Source organism: Sceloporus occidentalis, unplaced genomic scaffold (genome assembly GCF_023333645.1).
Source record: "Sceloporus occidentalis isolate IW3139 unplaced genomic scaffold, rSceOcc1.0.p SCAF_3, whole genome shotgun sequence".
In the NCBI taxonomy this organism is placed as follows: Eukaryota; Metazoa; Chordata; class Lepidosauria; order Squamata; family Phrynosomatidae; genus Sceloporus; species Sceloporus occidentalis.
The window spans coordinates 93,324,276-93,346,015 of record NW_028316983.1 but is presented as its reverse complement, the minus strand read 5'-3'; the positions used below and the strand labels follow the sequence as shown (position 1 = coordinate 93,346,015).

Here is a 21,740-nt window from a genome sequence, read left to right as displayed (position 1 = left end):
CTTGAGGACCCCCGCTAGTGCCATAGCTGTCCTGGCGGTGCCTGTAATTAATTCCCAGTTATGGCGGACCCTAAGGAGGGCCAGCGTGGCACAGTGGCTTGAGCGTTAGACTATGACTCTGGGGTACAAATTCCTGCTCAGCTATGAAAGCCCACTGGGTGAGCTTGATCGAGTCACAGTCTCTCAGCCTCAAAGGCTGCATCCAGACTAGCGAAATAACCTGGTTTAACACCGCTTTAACTGTCCTAGCTGTAAAGCTATGGAATTCTGGGAGCTGGAGTTTGTTGTGGGCCCCAGAATTCCATCACCTTGAGCCAGAAAAGAGTTAAAGCGGTGCCAAACCAGGTTATTTCTCCAGTGTGGATGCAGCCTTCCTCTGAGGCTGAGAGAGTGTGACTTGCCACCCAGTGGGTTTTCATGGTAGAACAGGGATTTGAACCCAGGTCTCCAGAGTTGTCCTCTAATGCTCAAACCACGCTGGCTCTCATATATCGCACTAAAACCCCAAATGGAGCAAGAGTCTGTGCGCATAATCACTGTAAATCAAGGTGTGCATGATTCTTGGATTAAGGACTTTGTAGTATCGTTCCACCATGCGCCTCGTTCCTTCACTAAAATTATCTTGCCTGATTGTCCTCTTTTGAATTAATCTTTGGTCTTATAAGTGGAACTGCATTTCTTCTTCTTCTTCCTCCCTCCTTTTTATGCAGGGACTCTGTATCCCATTTCACTCTGCCCAAGGCAGATTGCATATAATAAACCTCATATTTCTATAGTAAGGGCTGTTCGACAGTCCTATTCAATGTAATGGGGCTATATTTCCCCCTCCTTAAGTTAGGTATATACACCCTGCCCTCTGTATTTAAGGATTTTTTTTACCCATGGATTCAACAATCCATGGCTTGAAAATATTCTTAAAATACATAAATTCCATAAATCAAACCTTTCTTTTGCCATTTTATAAAAGGGACACAATTTTACTACCCCACAGTATATAATGGGACTTGAGCATGCACTGATTTTGGTATCCAAACCCCAGCAGAGACCCAAGGGCCCACTGTAGTCACTTCTTTTCTTACCCCACAAACGCCACAAAACAACCCTTTTTCTCCCTTCCTCTCACTGTGCGCTTGGTCATCTGTCCTATAGCAGTTTGTCCTACAATTGTCCTCCTGTTGTCTGTAACTGAGAAACGATGGGCAAGGGCATCTTGCTCTGAACTGTGTACTGATCTCTCTCCCAAGATACACGCAGGATGTTTGTCATATCTTTGTCCCTTCTTACTTATCCATATTCCCTCCTTTTCAAACTCTTTCCTTACCATCTCACAGCAAAGCACTAGTTGTTAAGTCAGAGGGTGAGAAATCACTGTACGGATTAAGGGCTGGTGGAGTGAACTTAAAAAGCAGCCTTGTCCTTAGTTTTTTGTGTGTTTTTTGGGTTATGTGGCCATGTTTTAGAAGAGTTGCTTCCTGACGTTTCGCCAGCATCTGTGGCTGGCATCTTCTTCTCTGAAGATGGCCACATAGCCCGAAAAACCCACAAAAAACTATGGATGCCGGCCATGAAATATAAAGCATTCCATTTCAACATGCTTCAACTGTACAGCTACATTTAATCTAGGTTTTACAAGCACCATTAAAAAAACATCTTTACTATCTACAATTTCAATTTAAACCAGGAGTGGGAATTGCATTGCCTTCCATATATTGTTGTATTGCAGCTTCCAGCAATTCTCTTGGGGTGCAGTCAATGGGGAGAGAATTGCATTTCAGCATCTGAAGCAACACACAATTCCCATGCTTGGTTTAGACATAAGGCCTCCATAAGCTAGAAGGAATAACACTGTCAAGTGCCCAATAGGGACTAATTTAACTGAATTGTAGCTGAAGCAAAAAGAAAGAATTCACACCATTATACTCAGCCACATCTTCGGACAGATTTAATAAACCACTTTGTTTAAATGTCAAAATAAATTCATAGTCCAGGTTACAAAGAAAGTGAAAACTCATATAAAGTTCTGATTGTGGAAAACCTTGCAGTAATACTACACCTAATAAAAATAATGCCAGTTCTATAAACGACAGTGGCAAAAATATTGCATTGTATGGCCATTTTAACATTTGATTGTTACAACATACCAGTATAGTAACATTCCCACAACTAAATGCAAAGGAACTGTAATCATAAATATTCAAATAATGTTCAAAACAGGCTTCACAATTCTTATTTTACAACACACAAGGTTGGTTACAAAACTGCTAACATTAATCATTTAGAAAGTAACAAAATTATTTCAGGGAAATTATTCCCTACAAAAGTGGATAACTTTTTCTGAGGCACTGCTTTAAAAGCACTGGCATGGATTAAGAAAGGCATTGTTTCCAAAGTTAAGGGGTAATGTCCACCATTCAAATAGATGTGACATTCTCTTTGTGTACTGTTGAGCTAAAAAATACACACAAGCTATTCTGAATTGCTATGATGATTACTGAAGAAGTCTTGTGCAGAAGGCCCTTGGACAACTCATTTGATGTCATTGTAAGCAATGTGTTTCATAATGTATAACATTTAATAGTTATTAAAGGCAGATATGCTCACAAAGTTGGTGCAAACTGTATGATATAATTATCAATTAATAACCTTTTTACTCCACAGACTCGTAATGGTTCTTCCCCAAAATTACATTACAGTAGTTGTATCCCAAACTGCTACTAGTGATATAAAATCCTATTCATGTCAGTGACACAGTTAAATTCTCAGATTCCAGGCACTTGAAGGATGCTGCAGAGAATATGAGAAACCAAGGATAAGCATTTGAGTCAATTTAAAGCTAGGTGAAAGTTGAAAGCTCCAGTAAAGACATGCAGTACTGGCATGTAATGATTCAGGAAATCTCCAGGCAAACAATTCCAATAGTTAAGTGACTATCCTTTTCATATATTAAAAATGAAGAAATATGTAGCTGAAAAAAATGTTCTAGGTGATTGTTTCTTACAACATTCCAGAGTGGATACAGGTTTTTGCACAGTTGGATTAATGCATGCTAGGAATTCAAATCTTCCGTATAGTTTCAATGTTCTCTCAACCCTTAAACCTGCCAATATGTTCACGACCTATTATCAGCCTTTGAATCTGTGCTGTTCCTTCATATATCTGAAAAAGAAAATGTTTAGTAAGTAATATGTACTCTTGAGCCACTTTGCAACTATACAGAATTTCAGTGAAAACAGAATGAATACTGGAAGTGACAACAACTATTATTGATACAAAGTGCAAGCTATGCCATGCTGAATACTGTGTGTAATGGGGATAAAAAAATGTACACTAATTACTACAAGGCTGAACTTAACAGATAGTGTCCAGGAAGCTTCTTTTTACAAGCCTAAAAACTTGGACATTCACAGTGAATTTTTTTACACTGAACAGCAGCCCGTGGCACATCAAAAACTGAACTGGTAACAGCAAGAGCAGCCTTTAAACGTGCTATTTTCTTCTGTGGTTTCATTCGTTCTGCAGAAATAATTCAGGCTGACACCACTTTAATTGCCATGGCTCAGTGCTATAGAATTCTGGGAACTTTAGTTTTGTAAGACATTTAACTTTCTCTTTCAGAGAGTTCTGGTGTTCTGGTGTCACAACAAAGTACAATTCACAGAATTCCACAGCATGGCGCTATGGCACTTAAAGTGGTGTCAACCTGAATTATTTCTGCAGTGCAGATGCAGCCTATGACAATTCCTCATAAGAGGATTAATTGCTTTCATTGCTTTATGCACCATCTTTTTTTTAATAAAGTAAATGTTTTTCTTTTGAACTATTGAATTTCACACAAAATGTTGTATATTTGGAATCCTTCATGACAGCAACAATCCATATAAATAAATAAATATTGTTCCGTACTGCAGAAATAATTTCCCTGAAATAATTTTGTTACTTTCTAAATGATTAATGTGACACCACTTTAATTGCCATGGCTCAGTGCTATGGAATTCTGGGAATGTGGTAAATTCAGTATTAGTGTTTTATCAACTGTATTTGTATTATTGTATTGATGTAATCCCGACTCAATCCTTGAGAGAGGCAGGAAATTTAAATAAACATTATTATTATTATATTATATTTACATTATACAGGAGATTTACCTGGTATATTTTGGCATCTCTCATTAACTTTTCTACTGGGTATTCACTGTTGAATCCATTTCCTCCAAAGATCTGGACAGCATCAGAAGCTACTTGATTTGCAATGTCTCCAGCATATGCCTTTGCTATAGATGCAAAGTAGGTATTTCTGCGGCCACCGTCTATTTCCCATGCAGCCCTCTGGTAAGCCAGGCGAGCAAGCTCGACCTTCATTGCCATTTCAGCCAACAAGAAAGATACTGCTTGATGCTATTATTAAAAAAATCAATAAATGTTGAAAAAGTAATACACATGCATGTCATATAACTCAAAAGGATAGCGTATACTTTAATATGTTCAGTTGCATAGTTTGTTTGCTTTTTGAAAAATAGGAATTCTGTAGAATGCCTGAGCAAGGTAGTTTAATATTAATGATAATTTGCTTTACTCACTTATATGCCACTTTTTTCTCCAAACTGGAACACGTGGCAGTTTACAAACATTAAAAAAGTTATAGGTAAGAATAGGTAAAAATCATACAGTTGCTGAAATGTAGTTAACTATCTATAGAATTAAAACAATTTAAAGCATATGCATTTAAAAAACTTAAAAATCAGCCAAACAATCCATTATTAAAAGCCCTTGTAGTCAATTTCCCAGAGTCTGTAAGAATAGGGGATTTCTCATTTGCCTGCATAAGGACAGCAAGGTGGATGCCAGTCTAAACTCCCATGAAAGGGAGTTCCAGAGCCTGGGGTCAACAACTAAGAAGGGGTTCTTCTGCATTCTCACTAGAAGAGGTTGTGAGGAGGGATGGGACTGAGAGAAAAGCCTTCCCTGAAGATCTCAATACTAAGATATGCTCAGCTACTGGTATATACAGCTTTATAGGTCATAACCAACACTTTGTACTGAGCTTGGGAAAAGACTGGTGGCCAGTGAAGCTGTTGTAACAAATGAGTCATCTGCTCCCTATAGCTAGCCTCATTTAACAACCTGGCTGCAACTCTACACCAGCTGAAGTTTTCAAACCTTTTTCAAAGGCAGCACCAAGTAGAGTACATTAACAGAAATACAAATGGGATGTAATTAATTAAGATATGTTATCACCATGGCCAGATCAGAACTCTTCAAGAAAAAGAAAAGCAATAAGACAGGGAACATGATCAAGAATCTTGAATGACAGTCCAAGCCTTATGCCTATATCATCACAAAATTAACAATTATATTGTTATTCTTTTTAAAAAGCTTAGGATTTTTATAGTACTATTTTGTATCTCACTGTTTTCTAACTGACTATATACCCAGCTGAGGAAGCAGCATAGTGTAGTGGTTTATGCATTGGAATATGACTCTGGAAGCCAGGGTTCAAATCCCCACTCAGCCATGGAAACTTACTGGGTGACCCTTGGGCACGTCATAATCTCTCATTCTCAGAAGATGGCAATGGCAACCTCCCTCTGAAGAAACTTGTCAAAAAACAAAACAAAACCCAGAACCATGCTAGGTTTGCCATAGGGTCATCATAAGTCAGAAAAAACTTGAAGGCACACAATAACAACAAATATACCCAGCTATATTAATTCTGCAATTGTAGCAGTTATCATAAAATGATTTGGGTTTAATACTTAGTGTTTATAACACAAAAACAGAGTCATTTCATGCATTTGAGACAGACAAGAAAACTTCAAAATGGCTTACAATCAAGCAATATACTTAAAAAAACAGAGTTAAGACACAGTTATACTGATGGCCATTGTTTTAGGTCAAGAGCAAAGAGTATTGGACTACTTATCTCATTATCTCCAACCTCCGGCCTTCCTTTCTGAGGGGCATTGGAAGAGCGCACATACCCACACCTGTTTAGTTCTTGGTAGTGACTAGAACATACTACCCCAGAGTGAAAGAATTAGCAGCACCTTTGCCATGTGGTGTTTGAAATTTTTAAATGCCACATCCAGTAATCCTAAAAGATATCACTATTTAATTTTTACCCACATTGTGACTTCTAGTTTGATGAGTGAACACTTTTAGGATCTTGGGGAAAAAAAATCTCCCAAACAGAAATTAACTGGAAATTAATATAAAGTGACTGGAAATTCACATACCTCTGCGAGTACCCTTCCAAAGGTTTTTCTTTCTAGAGCGTACCTTGTAGCTTCATCTAAGGCTCGCTGTGCCAGTCCTACAGCACCAGCTGCTACCTGTAATTTTAATTATGAACATCATAAAACTTGAACTCTATAATTCTTGAATTCTATAAATTCTCAATTTTCCTCTGTTCAATACTTACTGGAGGCCTTGTTTTATCAAATGCTCCCATGGCTATTTTAAAGCCAGCCCCTTCACCAAGGAGAACATTCTCTTTGGGCACTCTGACATCTTCAAAAACAATCCCTCTTGTATCTGAGCAGCGCTGACCCATATTAAGTTCCTGAAAAGGGTATTTATGAAAGATATAATTACTCAGTAACACAATATTTGTTTGATGTAAACTAACACAGGTTTCATTTTTCACCAAGAAAGCAACAACAAGATACTGTAGATGCCACTGGTATAAGTGGCACACATAAAAATTATGAAAAGTATAAAATGTATAAAGGCTTTCAGGGATTTCATAATGTCCTCTTGCATTGTTGGCAATCTATTACAACACATTAAATGCCTTTTTCAAAAATACAGTGGGCCTTCCTCTTACGCAGGGATCCTTTCCAGATCCCTCCATGTAAGAGAAAATCCACACATGCTGGAGCCCCATTAGAAGTAATGGGGCTCGCATCCCATTATTTTTTCCGGGGCGCATGAGGAGCTTTTCCGGCGCAGCTTTCAGCGTATGCTGAAAGCCGTGTATGCTGCACCTGCGTAAAATGTGGGCACACTGTAAATCCAATTCTTGGTGTTCTAACAAATTCCCACAGAAGCAGGTGAAACAGAACAATATGTATAGAAGAAATATTTTTTAAAAAAGAATCCAGTTGTGTCCAATGTTTTCAGACAGGATCAGAGTCTTATTCTTCAAAATTATATAGAAGACCAGAGATATGCTATCATCCAGGAAAAAAGGGATGCATCCACTCAAACTAGACTAGTAAGACTATATTCTGTTCCACCTGCTCCATGCAACTTTTTACATCCCCTAGCTATTATTTTCTTACAGATAAACTGTGCTTGAATAATTCTGTAGTCAAAATGTCCAATTTCAATTTGACAGATTAGAGAGATTCAATGAACATTAGGTGAATATCACCAGCATAAGAATATAAAAACCAAGACTTTTTCGTTTTACGGAACTGAAATACAGTGCGCCCGCAAAAGCAGCACTGCTTCTTCTGGCATGCACGCTCAAGCATACACGTTTTTTGTTTTGTTTTACAAGGGTGCACTGTACTCAAAATAAAGGTGGATTGCTAGGATGGGGCTGAAATTCAAAGACCACTTACTGGGAAATAAGCCTGAGATCTTGCAAAACCTCCCTACTAAGAAAGGGAGCAAGGAAGCACCACTTTTCTCATGCTGCCTCAGGGGGCTTCCCAGCTTTCCTGAACTACTTTTCTTCAGGGAAGAGGGGAAAGAGGTATCTTGAAGATGGTCTCCCTGCCACATTGCTTCAGCGTTAGCAGAACATTGTTGTGTGGATCAGTATCCACGATTAAGCACACTATTCTTTCAGGTCAGTTTTTGAAGCTCAAAGCTGGTGCTTTTTTCACTCCTTTACTAAAAAGAGTCAAGTCCTGATAATCTCAGTGAAGGCTGAAATATTTCTGCTCTACCTTTCTTCCAATTTGTATGCCAGGACTATCTGCTTCCACAATAAATCCAGTAAAAGCTTTACTTGCAGGAGCTTTTGGATCAGGATCAGAGCGAGCCAGCAAAAAATACCTAGTAAAACATACAGAGATGTCTCAGCAATTTTCTTTGACTTTCACTGTAACAGATGCTTACACCAGCTTACATAACAAACTAAATGTTCCTTGAGCATCACAAATAATGATATGGAAACCATGCCATATGAGAAGCAGCTTTGGGAGCTGGGTACATTTAGCCTGGAGAAAAGAAGGTTAAGGAATGCTATGTTTAAATATCTGAATGGATGCATGTCATGCTGAGGATGGAGCAAGCTTGTTTTCAGCTGCTCCAGAGATGAGAACAGGGAGCAATGGATTCACACTACAGGAAAAGAGATTCCACCTCAACGTTAGAAAGACATTCCTGATAGCAAGAGCTGTTCAACAGTGGAACATGCTGCCTCAGAGAGTGTTGGAGTCTCCTTTTAAACAGAGGCTGGATGTCCATCTGTCAGGAGTGCTTTGACTGTATATGGCAGGGCAGGAGATTGGGTATGGCATAGCAAGGAATTTGACTCGATGGACCTTGTGGTCTCTCCAACTCTATGATTCTAAAGGGGCAATACAGCCTCACAGCACAATCCCACTGAGTTCAATGACTCTTAACATAGTAGGGATCAGACTCTAATCCTTTAATGCTAGACATGGTACATACAACTAGAAATAACAAGTGTTGTTACACAATTGGAGAAAATCCATGATCATTCACAATGACATGGTTTGAGGTGAAGAGATGGCCTCACCTCTATACCTGGGGCAAGCAATGTGGGATGCATATCTATGTGGCAACCAAACCTCCTGACTGCTCCACACTGTATAATGTGACACATATGCAAACATAACACCCAGTAAAGGAGAACAGCAATATCTAAAAGACTCCAGGAAAAGCAATGGTCTTTTAAAACAAGTCATAGCGCCCCCCCCCCCCCCCCGATTTCACCAAAAAAGGTTTTTACAAAACCTTAAGATGAATCCCTGGCAGGTGGAAATTGGCCCCTGGATCCATGGAGCCTCCTCATGTCCACCTTACAATCCTTCCTTCCCAAGTTGACTCTTGTATTGTGGCCAGGAATACGAGAGCTGTACCAGAATTTGAATATTGACTATTGTCCCATTTGGTATTGCACTGAAGGCAATACCAAATGTTTCTACCCCAATTCTAGTTCCAAACATTGTGTTTCTTGGCCATTTTGAACATGGTTCAAGAATAGCTACAATGTTGGGAAGTGGTTTGTATCTGTGTAACTGACACATCAACATTTCAAAATGAAAATAAATGTATATATATAATTATTACTATACCAGTTGGCTTTGCCACCATTGGTGATCCACATTTTTTGCCCATTAATTATATATTCATCTCCCTTCTTTTCTGCTCTGGTTTTTAGACCTGCAACATCTGAGCCTGCTCCAGGTTCTGTTACACAGTATGCCTGGAAAAGGAAAGCAATTAAAAATGTGAAGAGACAAAGTAAGCGTAATATATCTGCAACTACATATTATCATAGTTACAACTTGTGGCATCCTACTACAATGGGCCCTCCCTTTACACGGGGATCCGTTCTGGATTCCTCCGCGTAAGGGAAAATTCATGTGTGCTGAAGCCCCATTAGAAGTAATGGGGCTTGTGCCCGCAGCGCTCCATGGTGCAACGGCACATTACTTCTTCCAGGGTGAATGAGGAGCTTTTCTGACGCAGCTTTCAGCGCATGGTGAAAACCACGTATGCCGCGCCCACGTAAAACACGAGCGCACTATAGTCTTTTCCTGAGGCAATCTGGCTTGGCAATAGTCATCCATATCTTAATTATTTATTTGATATTTGACAGGCATGTAGATAGACTGAAGATATTCTGATCCATTTCTATGCTCTCTGTTTTAGAGAGGGTATAAAGATGCATCTCTTGATCTGTTTTGATTACTGCTTACTGTGATGATTAGTGGTTTTGGTTATTTAATTTTTTTAAAGATGGTTTTAGCTCTCTTGAGCACTATTTTCATGGAAAAGTGCAATGAAATGTAATAAAATAGAGAAAATAAACAAATATATGAATATGAATCCAGCAACTCCTGATGGCATAGTACAGATGTGTCACTATTTCCTTATAAACCACTTTTTACAAATTTTCACGAATGATAACAAAATTATTGCTAGAGGTAGATTTTTTAAAAATGGACTGTAGGAAAGATATAATCCTTTGACGTCATAGACTTTATGAAGAGAAGTAAATTAATAGACAGGGGTTGGCTGATATATAAAGATTTGATGGAAAATGTGAATGGAAGGATACAAATGAAAAGCAGGGAACAATTGATACAGGAGGGAATAGATATGGGTTGGTTTACATATAGGCAGCTTTTAGGGAGATTTAAAAATGATATGAAACAATATGGAATAACAATGGAAAAAACAGAATTGGACATGATAATAATGAATGAAGGTAAAGATAGTAAGGGGATGATATCTAAGCTATACAAAGTTTGTTTAAAAGTAGATGTTGAAGAAGAAACTATCAAACCTAGTATGGTTGAATGGGCAAAAAATATCGGCAGAAACATTAGACTAGAAGATTGGGAAAGAGCATGGGGCAAAGATTTAGAATTCACTGTGTGTGTTGACATTCGAGAAAATTATATAAAGATGCTACACAGATGGTATCTCCCCCCGGTTAGAATCACCAAAATGTATAAAACTAGAGAGACAGATTGTTGGAGGTGTGGTAAGCAATTGGGAACTTTTTACCACATGTGGTGGGCTTGCCCGGTGATACAAAAATTTTGGAAAGCGGTATATAATTGTATAAAAAGTATGTATAATATAAAAGTGAAATTAATCCCAGAAACGTATTTGATTAACATTATCACTGACATAGAGGTTAGAAAATATTTGAAGCCTGTACTCTATTTAATCACAGCTGCAAGAATAGTAATCGCCAGAAATTGGAAAAATCAGGGAGAAATTGATGTAGAGGAATGGTTGATAAAAACACTGGATGTGGTAGAGATGGATATGATCACCACACGTTTAAAAGACACTGTCAAATATGAGGAAAACTATGAAGATATATGGATACCCCTATCACAATTTTGTAAGAAATGTTGGTCATGACTTGGAGTTCTCCAATATATATGTATAGCTCGAGGTTAAGAAATGATAGGATGGGAAGAGCGGTAGTCTCCCCTGAGGACAAATAAAAGAAGAGACGGTACTCCTCAGATGAATTTGATATAACAGAATAAACAAGATAAAGAAATGAGCAGTGGATACCATAGTTCCTACTAGTCAAACAGTAATGGAAAAAGGGAAAATTTAACGAGTGATGTTGTAAGGAAAGCTGATTTAAATTGAGGAATGAAATAAGAAATTTATAGCTGTATAGATATAGAAAGAAGAATCATAAAACTAATTGGAGGGATCTGAAACTGGAAGATTCTTATATTTGTACGGTTTGATTTGTCGATTTGTTTGACTATATGTATTTACTTTTTTTCTTTCTTTGTTTTTCCTTTTTTCTTCTATTGGGGTAGGGGTAGATGGAAAATAAGCTTATGAATGAGACATATCATTGATGACTCCTTTTTTATTTCTTTTTTCCTTTTTTTGTTTCTGTGTTATGTGTTTAGTCTAAATGAATGTATATATATGTATGTAAAGAGTATTTTTAAATAATAAAAAAAAGGAAAGATATAATCCTTTGAATGATACAAAGCCATGAGGAGCAAAAGAGGCTTTGAATAACTAAATTATATCTCTGCCATCACACTCCTGGGCCCGTACACTTCAATAAAGAAAGCCAGCTCATAGCCTCGTTCCTAGGAGTGGTGCCAAATGCTTCTTCATTAAGATGAACCTTTATTATCTTTAAAGCCCTACATGGTTTGGGTCCAGGTTACCCACAGAATTGCCTCCTCCCATATAATCCACCCCATACACTCAAGTCCTCTGGCAGTTGTTTACTCATCAGCCAGGACTAGGTTGGTGGCTGTCAGCCAGAGGATGTTTTGTTCAGCTGCCCCTAGACTGCTCAATGACCAGCTGGAAGAGATTTGACAACTGAATTTAAAAGAGCATTAAAGACCAGTCTCTTCCAGCAGGCTTATCCAGATGATTTTTAAATTGTGAATTTTAATTGATGACTTTTATTTGTGGATTGTTTTAATATGTGTACATCTTATTTGTCCTTTTACACTGATGTGTGTTTAACTAATGTTGTTTGTTAACTGTTGTTGTTCCCAGCCTCTGTCCATGATGATGATGATGATGATGATGATTATGTAGGGTCAGCTCTGTTTACTACTTGGATGGGAGACCACCAATGGATATCAGGAGTTGTAAGCTATATTTCATAGGAAGAAACTTGCAAATCACCTCTGAGCATTCCTTGTCTAAGAAAACCCTGTGAAATTCATGGGGTTGCCATAAGTCAACAGGAGACTTGATGGCACATATATACACACTTCTCTAAAATGCAGTCAACATAACTGGGGCCAATTTTGTTTGAACTTTTTTTTATTATTGCTCTTCTATTTGTTTCACTAGTACTTCTCTACTAAACACTCAGAATTTACTTGCCATTTCAGTGTATTAGTGCTGCAAAACACTGCACATATACTTTGGCAATATATGATGACTGCATAATACTTTATTGTTCAACATATTAACCTGGACTCTAATCCATCTGAATACACACAAATACATTTCAATGATCTCTGAAAAGTTAAACATGCTTTAATACAAGTGTGCACAGGTTTTCCCAAAGGGAAAAAAAATCAAATTCTCTACACAATGAAAAATACTTACACACATTAAAGGTGCCTCCGTCATTCTTCCCAGATATTTCTTCTGTTGCTGCTCATTCCCTGCAATGATGACTGGCATTTGCTATAAGAAAAGTTTTTGACTTTAATACACAAAAAGTGACTGCAGAAACTAAATATTACAAAGAAGGGGGGGAATACTTACACCCAGGGAATTTGCTTCAATAGCAGTTTGAACCCCTGTACATCCATAAGCCAATTCTTCAGTAATAAGGCAGGCATCAAAAGTGCCAAGGCCAAGGCCACCTAAGACAAACATTATTGAACACATTACCCCATAAAAAAATCTACACTGTGATGTACATTTAATTACTTCCAAATCCTACTATAACAAGATCAATGTATTTCCAGGTTCAATTTATTCTTCATTCTTCATATAAACAAAAGTGTGTGCATATGTGTATGTGTGCACACATACACACACCACCATATGGTACATGCCTATTCAGAGTAACCTTAGTAGCTCAAATAAGGCAGGGCTGATCTTCATCATATGATCTGCATGTGTGAATGGGCTAACACAGACTTGGTACTACAAATACTGATAGAACTTCATCTGTCTCCTTTCAAGATACAAGTCTTTAAGCAACAAATAAGTCTAGTACTAACAACATGCCATTAAATGAAGTCTATTCACACATTTGCTTTCTGGTCACTAAGGGCCAAAACACATTGCCAAAAAATCCAGTTTGAGACCACTTTAACTGCCCTGGCTCAGTGCTAGGGAATTCTAGATTTGTTGTGGCACCAGAGCTCTCTAACAGACAGGGCTAAATGTCTCATAAAACTATAGTTCCCACAATTCCCTAGCATTGAGGCACTGCAGTTAAAGTGGTCTCAAACTGGATTATTTCTGCACTGTGTTTTGGCCCTAAATGAGTGTCACGAAGAAATGAAACAGATATACACATGAATTAGTCTTAATTGTCTGAGAACATTGCTATTTTTAACCTTATATCAGTGCACGAGAATCATTTTGCATTAAACATCCTGGATATTATGCTTCCTTCTTCAAACTCAGAACACATTATGGATATAATATCAATCTATCTTTGACTCCCATAAAAGTATTCCTTGGGTTCCTCTGGTTCATAACTTAAGAAGTAGTTCACTCACCACAGCTTTCAGGTATGTGAGTATTCATTAAACCAAGCTCCCATGCCCTTTTTATGAGGGGAACAGGATACTAGAGGGGAAAAGTATAGAGATAGAAAAGTATTGTATGTACAGAGTCTGTATTTAGAAGAATTTGCTCAGTGAAATGTTAAGATGTTTAAGCAAATATACCTCTCCAGTTCTGTCATACTCAGCAGCAACAGGCAAGATTTCCTCCCTAGCGAATTTACGAGCTGTAGCTTGAAATTCTTTCTGCTCTTCTGTAAGGTCTGGAAAACATGGAATTTTAGTTTTAAATCTTCAAAATACGCCTAAAACATTATGACCTTCAAATATCCAGAATTATTCAAGGCAGGATACAAACTCTATCAGTTTGTAGTCTAGCAACAGGCTCATAGTACATGGGCATCTTTAAGTGACCAGGAAAATATGAAGAAAAAGGTAATCTACAGATAGCGGTGCTTGAATCAAGACAGCAGGAAAGGTCATAGGAAAAGAACTTTCTCTAAGCTCTGGGTATGAGACACAATCAGCTGAAAAGAAAACATAACTAAGGAAAAAGATCATTATATGGAACAGTGACTGGAGAAGTGAATAAAAATAGGGGCCTCTATTTACTTGAGAAAGGGATTGTTGTCTCATATAAAATCATTTCTTTGATTTCTTTGATGTCAGTTTATTCCTGACATTCACCTGCATCTGTGACTGGCATCTTCAGATGCAGATGAAACGTCAGGAATAAACTCTTCTAAAACATGGCAACATCGCCTGAAAACCCTACAAAAAAACTATGGATTCCGGCCATGAAAGCCTTTGACTTCACATTAAAAATTTACAATTATGAGGATAACTTCAGGCTTACGAATTATGGTGCTTCCAGATGAATCTTGGCTCTGTTTCATACATTTACTTTTACAGATGTTCTAGACAATATCTTCTATTTTAACTCGCCTAGGTTTCCCCACCCTTTTTGCTAACCACAAAAAATCCACCTACTGAAAGATGAAATAGCTGTATCCAAGTCCTAGAAAGTCCTCCCTAGTACAAAATAGAGAATATTTTTGCAGTGCTTTTTCAGTACTTACCAAAATTAAATCCAGTTGCAAATTTGCTTTTTGGTAATGTTGCAGTAGCTTGACTGGACTGTGATCTCCAGCCACATGTAGCAATGTTTCGTATCACCTGGAAAATTGTTTTTAAAGAGAACTGAATACCTCTGGTTGAAACTTCCAACATGGTCTCTAAATGTATTACAAGTGCCAGCACACTAATTTATTTAAACACAAGATTAAATGCCTTTAGGCCAAGAATAGTTGGAAAGGTCAGTTCAAAACAATACATGTTTTCTCATGACCGTTCTGTTACAAAAGTATAGTATATTCAGGGCAAATTTTCCTAATGAAGAGCTAATTTAAAAGGTGCAGGTCTCTATCCAATGATTTAATATCTAAAGACATTAAAATAAATATATACAATAATTAGTTGACAAACAGGAAAACAAGGAAGGAAGTAAAATAGCAAATCACTCAGGACATGCCAGAAAGAGTTTGACAATTTAAAAAGAGGAGACAAACCAAAAATCTAAAAGGGAGAGCATTCCGCACAGACAAAAGAAAATGAAAAATAAAACAAAACTCAATAAGATTAGAGTTTAATGAACAAAGGGATCCAAGTAGAACAGAAGAAAAAATATAAGAAAGGGCAAGACAATGCAACATAGAGGCCCAAAGTTCAATAGCTAGCCTCATATATAGTAAACCTACGGAATCAATGGGAGCTTATAAAGTCCACTCTTAGATAAGTTCTAGTGTTTCAATGGATCTATTCTAGATGACACTAACAAATGGATTTAGGCCATAAAGTTAAGAACTCTAAACTGTGTTCAAAACATAAGAAGGCAGGGGAAAGAAACATGGACATCTTGCATGAATAATGCACAAATAGTTAAGTGGACAGTAATGTTTAATACATAGCTAATAAAATAAAATAAAAAGACAGGAAGACTACTAAACAGATCATTATAATAATCTACACAGGAGAAAAAAATAACAGAATCTAAACAAGAGGTTTAATAGACACAGATAAAACAGGCAGGTTTAAAAATTATTAAGGGAAAAAATCTACAGCCTAGTTTAGCTGGAATAGTAATATCAGTTAAGGCAGAGCGATATGAATGTTCAGGCTCCTGTCTTGTCAAAAATAATGCAAAGTGATGAGGCCAGTTGAAAAAGCAAGGCAAACATGAGAATTTAGCCAAAAATAAAACTCCTAGACATATTCCAATGAGAAAATTTTTTTTAAGAAATGAGTGGCTATTATAAAAGCAGATAAGGACATAAAGGTAGACAAGCCTCTCATCAGATATGACTGCAAACAAGTCCCTGGAACATAAAATGTGTAATATTAACTAAAAAGATACAAAGCTTTGGTTAATTATGCATTCCACTTCAGCATTAGTACTCTTTAAAATCATTTGTCTTGAAGTTTTTAATATTTTTGTGTGCCTTGAATTATATTTTTGCATCTGAAATGCTCGTGTTACAATAACTCATGTTATAATAAATTTGTCAATCTTTAAGGTCCCACAAGAACCTCTGTTACCTTTGCTTCAAGAGCCTACAACTAACTGCCCCTTTGAAAAGTTATTTCAGCTGTTTTTGAAAGAAACTGTGTTCAACTATTGTAATTAAAAAAAAAAAAAAACACAACAAAAACCCATAGCTCCCCAAGAAAGTATGTTTTGCACAAGCACATGCCAAGGAGATGGTTCAGCAAACAATTATGGAGGTGAATCCCTAGTGCTAACTGTTGACATTTCATGGCTTCCATATCTTGTGCAACTGGAAAAACATGGTTGTTTTGAAGGGCTGATACCAATCCATTACTTAAAATGTCATACTGTACTCTGAAAAATAAAAACCAGACTGGCTCACTGCTTTCACCAAAGGTACAATCATTTTCAGGTTCTGATCTTTCCAATACAGCATTTTCCATGTACCAGTTCTCCCTATAGTAAACTCACCTGCTTTTTTAAAAACTCATGGTAATTGCTTTGTTTTAGACATATTTGTGCACGAATGTGGTTTTTCTCCTTTCTATTTTCTAGTTTTCGGCGTACTTCTTCGACAACAATACTTGTATAGTGAACAAAAAATGCTTGCCCTACTGTACAGAGAGACTACATGACCTTCCCACAAGCTCCAAATCTAATTTACATAGCCAAGTAAAATCACATAACCCATCAGTTTTTCAAAATTACAATACTTTTTATATGCAAGAAAACATTTTAAATTAAGATGGGAGCTTCAACCCACATCATATAAGACATGCGTAAGTAAAGAAAAACATTTGGAACCTTCTTGAAACTTTCTTCCAAACTGTATTGAAGAATGGTTCCTTTCTTTCTTTTTTTCACCTGCCTCTGGTTTTCTTATGATTGTTAAAACCAATAACCTACTCATGTGAAATGAAGAAGGTGAGGTAAGCCTTGCATAAGTAAAGAAAAACATTTGGAACCTTTTAAAGATTCCTTGGCGCGTTCCAGACATGCAAAAAGTACGTACTAGGTACGTACCAGGGTTAGGAAAGGGCATCCTTTCCGGATGCCCTAACCCTAGTACGTACCTAATACGTACAAAATGGTGGCACCCTATACACATGGGCACCGCCATTTTGACGTGCCGGACGCTTAGCGTCCGCACGTCCCCCTGCGCTTGTGATGTCACGAGTGTGCCATTTGCGTACTCATGCGTGGCAAGCACAACGCAAAAAGAAGCCACTTTTTGCGGCTTCTTTTTCCGCCGCCAGGAAGCCTCCCCGTTTGGAGGCTGAGGCTTCCCGGCGGTGGAAATGGAGGCGGCAGCAGACCGCCCTTTTTGTGTGGTCTGTAAACTGCCCTTGAAACATTCTTCCAAACTGTATTGAGTGATTTCTTTCTTTCACCTGCCTCCTTTTTTCTTATGATTTCCATTGGGTGGCCAAGCTTATTTTTAACATGCTGGGGGGGGGGGGGGAGTGAGGAAAAGGTGTTTATCACACGGAGGTTTTTGCAACTTTTTGCAGCTCAGATTCGACATGACTGCAGGTCCAACGATGCGAATTCACATTATAACGTGAATGTGTTATCAGATGCGATTCCTTTCTATGGGAGCTCCTTCCGTGGCGCTTCTGCATTGAATCCAAAGTGACTCCTCATTTTGATGAATTCCAAAAAAAAGTGAATTCACAGAATTCGCTTTCAAGCTCCAAACTGGTCTGGTGTGGAATGCAACATTGCTTCTGCTCTGGCACACCACCGCAAACACCCACCCCCCCGGGTTGCAAATTTCCCATGATGCAGCACTGCAATTTTCCCCCATTTCCTTTCAGTGCTCCTTTCACTTTCAGGGCAACTTATTTTTTATGTGTGTATGGGCGTGAATGTGAATATACAGATATGTCTGTCTGTCTGTCTGTCTGTCTGTCTATGTGTTTGTTGAAATTGCTGAAATGGAAGGGAAAATAAAAAAGGGGGATGAAGATGACACAGAAATATTCACTAGGCAAATATTCACATAATCACGCAATTACGCGAAACAGAGTACAAGAACTTGGACCCCTTTTCACCCTGGAAACGTACAAGGTCACGATGCGTTCAGACTGCCACTGAGCATGCGCAAGGGTGCCAATTCGAATCATTGAATCCGACCGGTGTGGTAATACAATTTGCACTCACTCTGCTTTCCTTGAATCCGCATCACTTGACTTGCCTTGGATTCAATTCCCCCTCGATTTGGAAGGGCAACAGAAGGGCAACCAGGTGTGATAAAACATTCACGTTATGTGAATTTGCATAGCTGAACCAGGAGTCAACCCGATCTGAGCTGCAAAAACCTCAGTGTGATAAACACCATAGGCCCCATACAGACAGGCCCAAATAAAGCTGCTTTGGGTTACTTTGGAAGTATGCTGTTTAAATGATGCATGTGTCCTAAGAGTCTGGAAGCCACGCCAAAGCAATGCTCCAGTCCTAAGGACTTTGGTGTGGCTTCTGGACTCTTAGGACAAATGCATCATTTAAACAGCATACTTCCAAAGTGAGCCAAAGCAACTTTATTCTGCCCTATCTGTACAGGCCCATACTCATCTACTTTTCTCTTTTTCATTTTGATGTCCATGCATGCTCAGCATGAGATTCTGGAGGCAGCTGCTTTTCATATTGCCTGTTGTAGACAGGCACACATAGGTGCTTTACAGAGCGCCCAAAAAGGGTGCTCTACCGGCGCCGCTGTTTGCTGTGTCCAGGAAAGTGGACAAACCGCACGATTTCCGGACGCAGCAAAAAGAAACCGCAAAAAGCGGCTTCTTTTTGTGGCACGGAAATGGCGCCGCAAGTTGCCGATGGCGCACTCGCAGCAGCATTTCCACCGCGCGATGTGCTTTCACTAAGCGTCCACTATGTCAAAATGGCGGCACCCATGTGTATAGGGCGCCACCATTTTGTACATGCTCGGCACATACTAGGGTTAGGGCGTCTGGAAGGGACGCCCTTTTCTAACCCTAGTATGTGCCGAGCACGTACTTTTTGCCCGTGCAGAATGGGCCATAGTTACAAAAGGATCAGCTACAGAAGGATTCCCCTTTTTCCCAATTTAAGTTTTAATTCAGTATTTACTACAACTCTCCTTCACTATCCTCTCAATTCCATTAGAAAAATTCCCAGCAAGACTGAGGTGGAAAAGGAGCCTGTGTAGAGATAAAAAGACCTTGTAAAATGGAGTTTCTTTGCCCCAGGCTTTGTTAACAGAGGCATGCCTGTAGTATAATCTCTCTTATTCTAGTTTTCAGACTTTGACCCTTGACATACTTGGGACTTCAAGATCTATAATTCCTAACCTTTGGCCATGCTGGCTGGGCTTTTTGGCAACTGAAATCCAAAACATAGGGAGGCCCAAAGTCTAAGACCATAGCCTTGGAGCACACAGTCACACACTCCCTAATTAATATCTCCATCTTAAACACTGCAGAAGACGCGTTCGTTTTCATTCTTCCTTTCCATGAAGTGCTACGATCAAAGAGATCAATTCTCCTTCTGGAAAAAAAACTTCCTTAATACCCAACATAAAATGCTATGCCTCTTGCCTTGTGGAATCCATAAATCAGGGTACACTTCTGAACTGCAGTTAAGTTTACATGAACTGCAGAGATGATTAATGTAATTGTGAGGTGTCGTACCTTTTTCTATGATCATGTGAGAGTGAATCCTTCCTACTTCTTCTTAACATTAACTGCTCTGGGCCCTTCAAGTTGTTTCTACTTATGTGCTACCCTATCATGGGACTTTCTTGGCAGAATGTGTTCACGAGGGAGTTGCCACTGTGTGCCCCTGAGGCTGAGAGAGTGTGACTTACCTAAGGTCACCCGGTGGGTTTCCATGGCCAAATGGAGTTTTGAACTCTGATCTCTAGAGCCAGTGTGGCGTAGTGGGTTCAGTGTTGGACTACGACTCTGGGAACCAGGGTTCAGTTCCATGAAAACCCACTGCTTGCAGGGTGACCAGACATCCTCCTTTTCCAGGGCATGTCCTACATCATTTCAACCTCCTGTCCAGGACAAATTCCAAAACATTCTCCATTTTGAGCATGATTAAGGAGCATGAATTGACATTTACAGCAGCGTTTTTAGCTTTCATTTTTTCTGCCTAGTTGGGATCCCAAAAACGTTCTCCATTTTGAGCATGGCTTTACGTTTACAGGAATGTTTTTAGCTTTCATTTTTCTGCTCAGTAAGGAATCCCCAAACGTCCTCCGTTTGGAGCAGGACTAAGAACTAGCACGAATTGACATTTCTGTTAACGTTTTTAGCTTCCCTTCTTGGGCTCAAAAGGAATCCCAAAACATCCTCCCCTTTGAGCACAACTCAGCAGCACCAGCACTGACATCCCTATGGGTGCTTTTAGCTTTCCTTTTTCTGCTCAGGAGGAACTCCGGAGCAGAAGTAAGAAGCATGAACTGACCATTTACAGGGGGCTATTTAAGCTTTCATTTGGTCGTGTGTCCTCCTTTTCCCCCTTCAATTTCTGCCATGAGGAGGACCCCTGGTCCCCTGAGTGGGCAAGTCACACTCTCTCAGCCTCCAGAGGATGGCCACCATGGCAAACCCCCTCTGAAGAAGCCTGCCAAGGAGACCCCAGGATAGGGTCGCCATGAGTCACTGACACGACTTGAAAGCACACAACAACAACAACAACCACAGAGTCCCCATTTCCCCTCTCCTCAGAGGCCCTCCAATATTCCCTTGGGCCCTTAAGCCTCCTCCTCCTCCTCCTCACCCGAGAGACCTTCAGTGCAGCCATGTCGCCTCTTCTCTCCCTTCTTCTCTTCTCCTCCTCCTCCTGACAGGGCCAAAGCCTCACCTCTTACCCAGTAGGCACTAAGCCCAGGCCCGCCCCCAGACTGGGAGAGGCCGAGGGTTCTGAGGCCTAGACAGAGGAGGAGAGCAGAGGAGAGGAGAGGGCTCCTGCGGGCGGCTGCATCCACGTTGGAGAAATAACCCGTTTTGGCAGCACTTTAACTCTTTGTTTGGCTCTTTGCTATGGAATTCTGGGAGCTGGAGTGTGTTGTGGGGCCCACCATAGCGGACTCCAACTCCCAGAATTCCATAGCAGAGAGCCAGACAAAGAGTTAAAGCGCTGCCAAAACGGGTTATTTCTCCCACGTGGATGCAGCCTGTTTGTGTGAGAGAGAAAAAAATGGAGGTCATGACCCAATTAGAGCTAAAATCATTCATATAAATAAATGTCCATGTTATTTTAAAATTGTAAGCCTCTCTGAATCCCACTTCTACTATTAATACTATT

General features: G+C 39.2%; 1 protein-coding gene across 1 annotated transcript; it reads right to left on the bottom strand.

The window, feature by feature from the left end:
• Window positions 1-1,925: 1,925 nt before the first annotated feature.
• On the bottom strand, window positions 1,926-21,501 carry LOC149316428 (medium-chain specific acyl-CoA dehydrogenase, mitochondrial). Its single transcript, XM_089515464.1, has 12 exons — window positions 21,213-21,501; window positions 14,989-15,085; window positions 14,075-14,172; window positions 13,904-13,973; window positions 12,933-13,033; window positions 12,771-12,851; window positions 9,272-9,402; window positions 7,895-8,003; window positions 6,418-6,558; window positions 6,233-6,328; window positions 4,146-4,394; window positions 1,926-3,156 (listed from the first exon to the last, which is right to left on the bottom strand). Exons 1-12 carry the CDS (start codon window positions 21,234-21,236, stop codon window positions 3,085-3,087), a joined length of 1,269 nt encoding a protein of 422 aa, XP_089371590.1. The 5' UTR covers window positions 21,237-21,501; the 3' UTR covers window positions 1,926-3,084.
• Window positions 21,502-21,740: the final 239 nt, after the last annotated feature.